Source organism: Macrobrachium rosenbergii, chromosome 56, assembly GCF_040412425.1.
Source record: "Macrobrachium rosenbergii isolate ZJJX-2024 chromosome 56, ASM4041242v1, whole genome shotgun sequence".
NCBI lineage: Eukaryota > Metazoa > Arthropoda > Malacostraca > Decapoda > Palaemonidae > Macrobrachium > Macrobrachium rosenbergii.
In genome coordinates, this window is record NC_089796.1 from 73,893,863 (window position 1) to 73,903,862 (window position 10,000).

At 33.4% G+C, this 10,000-nt stretch overlaps 1 protein-coding gene across 6 annotated transcripts in view; it reads right to left on the reverse strand.

The window, feature by feature from the left end:
- The window catches only part of LOC136836479 (BTB/POZ domain-containing protein 6-like), a 73,731-nt gene that overhangs the window by 26,063 nt on the left and 37,668 nt on the right, over positions 1-10,000 (reverse strand). For 4 of the 6 annotated variants that reach the window (XM_067100802.1, XM_067100803.1, XM_067100806.1 and 1 more), the window contains exons 3-5: positions 5,670-5,857; positions 3,055-3,103; positions 1,185-1,286 (exon numbers count right to left, since the gene is read on the reverse strand). In XM_067100802.1, the coding sequence (XP_066956903.1) occupies positions 1,185-1,286; positions 3,055-3,103; positions 5,670-5,857 (339 nt within the window). The remainder of the gene's footprint in view (positions 1-1,184; positions 1,287-3,054; positions 3,104-5,669; positions 5,858-10,000) is intronic. The other 2 variants (XM_067100804.1, XM_067100807.1) reach the window with 1 other exon arrangement.

Below are 10,000 nucleotides of genomic sequence, written 5' to 3' on the forward strand. Positions count from 1 at the left end.
TAGAAGAGCGTGGATATTTTGTAAGTTTTTCTAGGTACGCTTTAATATTGGTATAAAGTCAAATCCCATCATTGAAAACTTTGCAAAGGATGCTACGGATGCTATTGGCATGGAGAGCACTACAAGTTTTAAGAAAGGAAATGAGGCCAAAGAGAGGTGAATGGGAAGCTGGTGAGATTCGAAGAATCCTGAACGATGTCTATACAAGTGAGAGCTATTCTATGATTGCAATAGAAAACACTTATATTCAATATGGTAAGGATTTGCGTGAAGTCGATTCATCTGTATTGAGAATACGGTTGAGGCATTAATACCCTTCGAGATATATTGATAGTGAAAGCGTTTCCGTAAAATTTGTGTGCTGTATATGCCAGCACAATTATGCACACACTTCAATGCCATGTTGAAATAATTCAGCCATTTTACATACATACATGATACATACATCCATACACATATATATTATATGTATGTATATAGAGTATATATATATATAGGTATATATATATATATATATATATATATATATATATATATATATACGAGTATATATATATATATCTGTGTGTGTGCGTGCGTGTGTGTATTGAAGAAAGGGACAACTTTTAATACCAGAATATCAGGTGAACTGATATGATATAATGATAAAATGTCAGACAGTAAACAAGAATTAACTTTTGATATTACGCTAATGAAAATAAATGGCAATATACTAACAGTTTATATTACTCTGGAAATAATCCCGTCCTCCTCTAGAAAGACATCCCAGTCGCTCTCCCCTCATTGACAGAAAAGTTAGGAAGTTCCAGACTTGAAAGTATGCAAAAAAGCTCACTTCTTTCTTTACTATCTTTCATTCATTTTAGAGTTTTCCCTCGGGGAAAGTAAATAGAAAGTCCCTTTCAACGACAAGGAAAGGCTGTTGAACTCTTTTCAGAGTTAGACGTTTTAAAATTCATGAACAGTCTCAGTCATATCGCTCCCCCCTTGCATCCTTCAAAACCGAGAGAGAGAGAGAGAGAGAGAGAGGAGGGTCATTTTTATTTCACTTTATAACGAATTTGGTCTCCATAACTTGCCGTAACGGTGGAGGGACGGAGGAGGGGATTGGAGCGCGCGAAGGCTCTTGGGGGTTTTCCCTATTCCTCTCTAGGGCCCTTTCTGGCCCCGGAATGGTCCCTTACCCTTCTGCAGAGGCCCCTGAGAGAGTCGTTGTCCGAAAAGAGGTGGACCAGGTGCTGGTAAATCTTCAACACGTTGTTCCGCTTCACTATAGTTTGTAGGTACTGCAAGGGGAAGAGAGGGAAGTCGTGTTAGAATAGCTTGTCTCTCCCTGCTACGGTCTGTGCAATTTCTCAGCTGACATTGACAATAGCGAATATAATATATATATATATATATATATATATATATATATATATATATATATATATATATATATATATATATATATATATATATATATATATATGTATATATATATATATATATATATATATATATATATATATATATATATATTATTATATATATATATATATATATATATATATATATATATATATATATATATATATATATATATATATATATATATATATATATCTCGACACTTCGAATTAATAACTACATTGTATACAAATTTCCAAGCTTCTGTTACCCTACTTGAACACTACATTCTTGGAGTTTGTTCATCTTCTGAATAATAATAATAATAATAATAATAATAATAATAATAATATTTAAAATTATGGAACTCTCATATTAGTCAGGCGATTATTCTAAGTATATGTTACAACGATAAATCACACTTAACAAAATCGTAAGAAAAACTGCTTGATGTTGCAGGAACAAAAAAAAAAAAAAAATAAAAAAAACTCCCAATGCAAATGTTTGTGTTGGAGGAAATCCTGAATGAGAGGAAACTTGTTATTGCTGATCTTATTGATCGCATCGTCCATTATCGGTTGCAAACCAAAACATTGTTTGTGAACTGCATTTGTTTACACAGTTGGAAATATGTTGCTGAATGGCCTGAGAGTCTTTTTTTCTATTTTTTTTTTTTTATTCAATTCCGCCTATCCTGTAATTCAGATTTTTTTTGCATTTTTTGTTTTATTCCCATCTGCGTCTCCCACAGCATCCACAGCAAGTCGTACCACCGGGTATAATAAAGTCGATTTCAGTTCGCCTCTGAAATATTCCGATGGTCTTTCACATTGCGTGGATAGCGTGTATATACGCCTAAAAAATAAAGCCATTTTAACTCGATGCAGCGGTGTTTATTGCAATATCCACAATTAACAAGGCATTCGATCATTGAGAGTGGTTTAATATGATTGACTGGAGTGAACAGATAAATTCTAAATAACAAACCGCATAAATGATTTTGTGGGTTTGATCGTTTCTGATATACTCTCCAGTTATTGGCGCCGCATACACCGTTGTATGCGACATTTGATTGAAATGGCCATCAATTTATTTTGTCAGTGTACGTATAAATCATAATATATATATATATATATATATATATATATATATATATATATATATATATATATATATATATATATATATAATCTCACTCATACGCTTGAGTAACACTTTTTATTTCCCCAGATATTAAGCCACAAATATGGTTTGGCATCTAATACAATATACCCTGAGAATAATTTATACCCTTGGGGAATTATGCTTGATGGATGTTTCGAATCCCTCTGGGGACGAATCACTTATCAAATTTAATTCCCCGTGGTCAAAAGTTACTTTCTGAAGTAAATTGAAGTGGATACTAGACATAGTTGTCTTAAATATTCGTGAATAAATATATATATATATATATATATATATATATATATATATATATATATATATATATATATATATATATATATATATATATAGACTATATCTGCTATATATATATATATATATATATATATATATATATATATATATATATATATATAATATAATGTATATATATATATATATATATATATATATATATATATATATATATATATATATATATATATAAGAAATTTCACCTACCCTCATCGATGTGTCATACGCGCTGGCAATCATGTACTTGTCTGCTAGCCTGCAATTAAGAAATATTTGTTAGCATGAATAACTGCGTACTTCGAAGCCCTCTCATTCTTCAGTGTAAAGAGCAAAGAAAAAAAAAATATAAAACCTTTGAAATTACACGTATTATATCACAGAATGTTGGAATATTGCTGAAGCATCGATTCGAAGAATATCCTTTTGAGGCGGCATAAACCATCAGATTAAGAAAATCTGTTCTGTGTTATGTTGATGTTATGTAAGAACTGGTATATTAAAATATAGCGTGAGGATTAGGTTCGACGCATATTTCTAAGGTAGCTTTTATTTTTGCATTATAACCTAGAAAGCTTGGCCACTGCTGATTCTTATTATAATATTAGAAAACCTCTCTTTATTGACCTCCACTCTGGCGTGATTGGTTCGCCTCGTTCAGCCTAATCGCTTCTCCAATCCTCCTTTTTAAAGGGCTGCTTTTATTGCTTCCTTTCGGCGTGAGGCGCGAGACATTCTCCCCCTCATCGTCATTCATTCTTTTTCTTCTATTTACCCCTGACCCGACACTGTCATACGTTTCGTCCGTTCTGCATTCAGATAATGTTGAAAGTATCCTTTTTAACCTGTGGCCTGCTACGATAAACTCAGGCTATGTTAATGGCATCTTGAATTATACATACCATTTGAATTTTACAGGAAGCTTAACTTTGGCTACAAGAGTATATAATTTCACGTGAAATGGATTGCCATGCAATTTTTAATATTACGAGTTAGTCACTGATATAAACATTAGTTTTCATCTTATCACTGTCATTTTTTTTTTCGCTGCCTGATTTTGAAGTGGTTGGAGATACTAACTTTGTCTGATAACAAATCTTTGATGACCCCCGTCTCTTGTTGAAACTGGTTCTGAAGAAGCCGTAACGAATAATCTCGAATTTTGTATAAGGTAGCCAGTACCTTCACTGGAGGTATTCATGTTTTCTTATTTCTATGAATATTGCCTGTCACTCGTTACTTTCATGCATTTTGTCGTTTTGTAATTGTGACATTTGTCTACCACAATTTTCTTTTATGAAAATAGACGTCGGAAATATATGTCCCTTATATCGCAGCGGAACATTTATATAAAATTCAGCGAATATTTGTGTGAGTCGTTCTTTTGGGAACTCTCTCTCTCTCTCTCTCTCTCTCTCTCTCTCTCTCTCTCTCTCTCTCTCTCTCTCTCTCTCTCTCTCTCGAGCTGTGTATGTATTCTGGGAGGGAGCTTTGAACTATCTTCATACACAATCTAAAAGCTGTAATGTACATCCTATATGGAGAGCTGCTGGGACTCTTTCTACTAGGGAGAGTGTCAGCTTCTTGAAACTCGGAGCGAGCTGGACATCTGATATCAGTCCATCTGTGAAACCTTTGGCTCTCTGTTCAAGTTTTCTGGTATTAATGGTTGGTCATATGATATACCTATAACGTAGCTTTTCCTTGTTGGTTTCTCTGCAGGCACTTTTCTCCATTTTACAAAGGGGTGTATCTCGAATGAATTTCTTGTATTCTTGTTTAATGGTGTTAGGACTTTGAAGATTTCTTATTGTTGAGGAAAGAGAGCTTCGGTATCATTTAACGTATAGGATTGTGAGAAATCTTTTATATTTTAAAGAATATTGTGTGTGTGTGTGTGTGTGTGTGTGATTGTGTGTGTGTGTGGATGGTTCTATAATTGTTCCTTCATTAGCCTAATTCCATGTCCCGCCTCCGTGTTGTTGATCCACATAGCCACTCGTTCTCTATGATTTTAAGAGGTATGTCTAGATGTATATTATAAAATTAGTTTGAAAAATGTGAAAGGTTTTCATCTTCGTAAGTGGACCACTTCAGAAATCAAATATGAACTTTATTCTTGTACCTTGATTTTTAGTGCCACAAGTAAGTTCAGACTAAGCTGGAATAACTGGGAAATCTGTATTCATCAGCATTTCAGTACTGATGTGTCCATGAGCAATCTTTCCTCTACTAAGCCCAGCAAGTGTGTTGACGTTTTACAATTAAAAAAAATTGCGTTTCTAAATCAAAATCTGCACGGTGACCTACAGATTTGTGCCTCTAGATCCAAATGCCAAAAATTTTAAATTTAAAGCTGCTATCTGCGCCAAACCTTTTAAGTTTATTGAATTTAGAAAACGTCTTTACTTTTACATTATATTCGAATCAAATTAGTATCAGCTTCATTTGATTTAGTAAGTTAACTTGAGGATCTATTACCCGAGAACATTCAAATTTGTAAAAGTTTTCCACTCCATCAGAACCAGGAATATATTTTTTTTTGTTTGAATTAATATTATTGCCTCACTTCCAAGCCATAATCAAAATATATATATATATATATCTTTTGCTTCATTTCAAAATATCCCATGCATTTTCTTTAATTTAAAAACCTGTCTTTTACTTTGTTAGACTGTGACTAATCTCATCCTAGTCTAATCATTTTCTTGAACCATTTATTGCTCGCAAAGTCACTTTTACTGCAGGAATTCATTTCTCAGTCAGTAAGAATAAATTCCAGCACAACTTGACTATCGGCGCCAGGTGGCGCTTTCGTCACTTACCCTAAGACGAGGAGGGCATTATCAATGCTATCCAAGTCAGTTCTGTCCGAATATATATGATTTAATAACCAATTGAAAGCACCTGGAGAGTCCTCCTTCAGAACTACCACTCCGCCGGAATCCGCGGGATTGGCAATCAATAGGTCTTCGAAGACGGGGCTTCTCATCGACAGTATCAGTCGGTGGACCTGCAAAGAATCGGGAGTTCTTTTAGGGCGAGGTCGTGTTTCTGCTGTGAGTGTCGTTCGTCTAACAGCCACAATTACACACACAAACACAAACACAGACACACACACACACACACACACCATCTCTCTTGTTTAACATATGGACACATACATCTACATACGTACAAATATATATATATATATATATATATATATATATATATATATATATATATATATATATATATATATATATATATTTATATGTGTGTATGTGTGTATGTAATATATGTGCGCATGTACGTATGTATGTATATATGTGTGGGTCTTTATACACACTCAAACACACACACACACAGAAACACTGTCTGTCTCGTTTAATAAATGTACACATACTGTCTACATACGGTACAAATAGATATATAAATATATATTGTGTATATATATACAGTATATATATATACTGTATATATATATGTATATATACATATTTAAATTTATATATTTATGTGTGTGTTTGTGGGTATGTATGTATGCATGTATGTATATATGTATGGGTCTTTATACAAACACACACACACACACACACACACTCACTCACTCAAACACACACACACCAATATTTTAATGCATGTGAATGAGCAAGTATTTTCTCAGTCGTAGACATATGCAGTATCGCATGTAAATTAATGTTCATCAACATACCAATGCATTCCCGTATCACCGTAAATATACAGTATATATATGAATGGAAAATAGAAAATGATTTCACGTTATCTCCCTTGCCATATGAGAACGCTATAATATCTGTTCTTTCTTTTTCTGCTTTACAATGAGCCCCGAAACTTTTAATATGCCCTAGCACCGCTGACGATTGTGTTCTGCCGAAATGAAAACCGAAATCCGAGTCGCTAAATAGGAAATATTTGCGATTTTTGTTTAGCATTGTACAGTGAATAATAGTCCAGAATCTCACACAGAATAAAGAGAAATGTTGGCTATTGGCAGTTGATGATGTTTTGGATTAAAATAACCTCGCTTTGATATGCCCTTTTCTGAACAACAATTTCCTCATTTTATTGGAATTTCCTTTCCTTGTTCCGGATATTGAATGTCACGTCCAGGGAGAGACTCACGTTTCAAAAGTCCTTTTTATAAATAAACAAGTAAAACATGCGCCGAGGTTTCTTCGGCGCGATCGCGTTTTCTGTGCATCGTATAATCGAGGCCACCGAAAACAAATCTGTCTTTCGCTGGTCTGGGTATAGTGCTGTATGAGCCGCGGCCCATGAAACTTCAACCACGGCCCGGTGGTGGCCTGGCTATAACGTTGCTAAATGCACGATTATGGCTAACTTTAACCTTAAATAAAATAAAAACTACTGATGATTGGAGGGTGGATGATCAACATACCAATTTGCAGCCCTGTAGCCTTGGTAGTTTTTAAGATCTGAGGTCGGGCAGAAAAAAGTGCGGACGGACAGACAAAGCCGGCACAGTAGTTTTCTTTTCAGAAAACTAAAAGGAAGTCTTCTGCTTGATCAGCATCTATCATTCTATATTCTCTGACTGATGTAGTCTTATTATTTTTTTAGTCTAATTTAATTCTCAAGTCCCAGCCGACGAATGGATCGACTGAATAACTGAGCTTCTTGTTTAAATTGTGGACTTCTTTCTCATCTTATCTGAACTGATTTTGTGTTATTTATTTTATGTATTATTAATTCTGAACTGGTTTTCTGTGATTCGTTTTATTCTGTTATGTCTGAACTGGTCCTGTTATTTATTTCATTTAATTATTTCTGAACTGCTTGTGTTACTGATCTTATATTACTTTTTCTGAACTAGCTTTGCGTTATTTATCTGATATTCTTAATTCTGAACTGGTGTTTTGTTATTTTATTGTATTATTTCTGAAATGGTTTTGTGTTATTTATTTTATATTAATATTTCTGAACTACTTCTGTGTTGTTTATTTTTTATTCTTGATTATTCTATATATTTTTTTTTTTTAGCAAATGTCATTCTTTTAGGTGAATCGGCAGAAGTTGATAAAATGAATGAACAAAATGGGCAACTTTTTTTTTAGTTTTCTGAAAAGAAAACTATTGTGCCTGCTTTGTCTGTTCGTCCGTACTTTTTCTGTCCGAAATTTTTCTGGCCCGCCTCAGATCTTAAAAACTACTGAGGCTACAGGGCTGCAAATTGGTTTGTTGATCATCCACCCTCCAATCATCAAACATACCAAATTGCAGCCCTCTAGCCTCAGTAGTTTTGATTTTATTTAAGGTTAAAGTTAGCCACAATCGTGCGTCTAGCAGCGATATAGGATATGCCACCACCGGACCGTGGTTAAAGATTCATGGGTCGCGGATCATACAGCATTATACCGAGACCACCGAAAGAGGGATCTATTTTCAGGTGCCTTGACGACAGGCAGTAGCGATTGTACAGAAAACTCGATTGCACCGAAGAAACTTCGGCGCATTTTTAATTGTTTATCTTTAAGGACACTTGAGCAAGTACAGTAGTTCTGGATGGGAAATCTTGCCATCGATTTCTGAATTAATTTTGTTCTATTTGTAGAGCCTTGTTATTTCCCCAGGTTTTCTCAGCAAGGAAATGTTTGTCTTGTGGAGGGGAACGAAGCAAGACGAATTCAATAAAAGAGGAAGGTATCTTTCTTAAGAGGAGAGAATTTAATCGATGTGTAACTTGAGAATAAAAACTAATATTTATAGTAATCTTTCCTGTGTTCGACGTCATACTGGAAAAGTGGTTGAAGATGTGGAAATGGGCTGTTTTAGCTTGAAAATTGCTTCAACGTCCTGAGAGAGAGAGAGAGAGAGAGAGAGAGAGAGAGAGAGAGAGAGAGAGAGAGAGAGAGAGAGAGAGAGAGAGACAGAAAATGTATTTTTCCTCTAAGGATGATTTCTTTAAGGAATCTTAAAAATATAATTGTAGTTATTTCCGACTAAGAATTTTTTGGGGTAAAAAAAAAAAACATATTGACGACATATGTGGGGTCCTATCGAATATATTAATCTTCCGAAGGGTCCCCCTTAACATAGGTATCTTGATTATGATTTCTCATAAAGATTTTCCGTGCTGTACCTTAAACGTTTCCCTCCGAATCCCAAAAATTGTGTACAGTTAGAAAGAAATTTTCCTCATGAAGAATGGAATTATTTTTTAAAATTCTTCGTCTTTGTTTATGGTAACAAATAATTCCTTGTGGAGTCTAAGCATTAAAAATTAAATTCATTTTGAATTTATTTGTCGTCAAAGTAATAACACTTTACCACTGGCTCTGGTACTAGATCTTCTCTTCAAGATCCCAGTCGGATAAAAGAAAAGAGAATTAATGGGAACTTTCAATCATAGTCATAATAGGCCCAGCATCTGCCATGGGTATGTTTATTAAGAAAGTTAAAATGATATGAATTGTTCTCTCGGATTGGTCATTCACTTGCAAAATGTAGCCTCGATTTCGAGTTGAATGATCCTCTCGACTTGACCACATTATTTAGAGACCAATTTCTTTCCAGAAGTTTTTTTTTTTTTCAAGAAAATTAGAGAAGTCTTAAGCAGAGACACATGTAAGGGAAGAACAAAAGTTATTCAAGGGATTATATATGTGTGTATATATATATATATATATATATATATATATATATATATATATATATATTTATATATATATTATATATATATATATATATATATATATATATATATATATATATATTTATATATATTTATATATATATATATATATATATATATATATATATATATATATATATATATATATATATATATATATATATATATTAGTTACATCATACGATTGGATAATGTGTGCCCAGTGCGTCTGAAATATTTCAACCTTTGGTTTCAACTTTCAGTCAGATGTCTTCTCTTTTTTTTTTTTTTTTTGAGAAAGAGATCAGCATTTGTTGTTTTAAAATTTACGTTTGTTTCCGGCTTGTCTTCTCTTATTCACCAAAACTTTGAAAGTTCAGGATGATATCTGACTATTATTATTATTTAGTTGATGTATATTCTTTGTGTTCCCAGAATAATAGCTGATCAAGCTCACTACGTTAGATGAAGAAAGAAGTGAATTCTATTCTATTATTAGTTTTCTGTAAAAGAAAACTA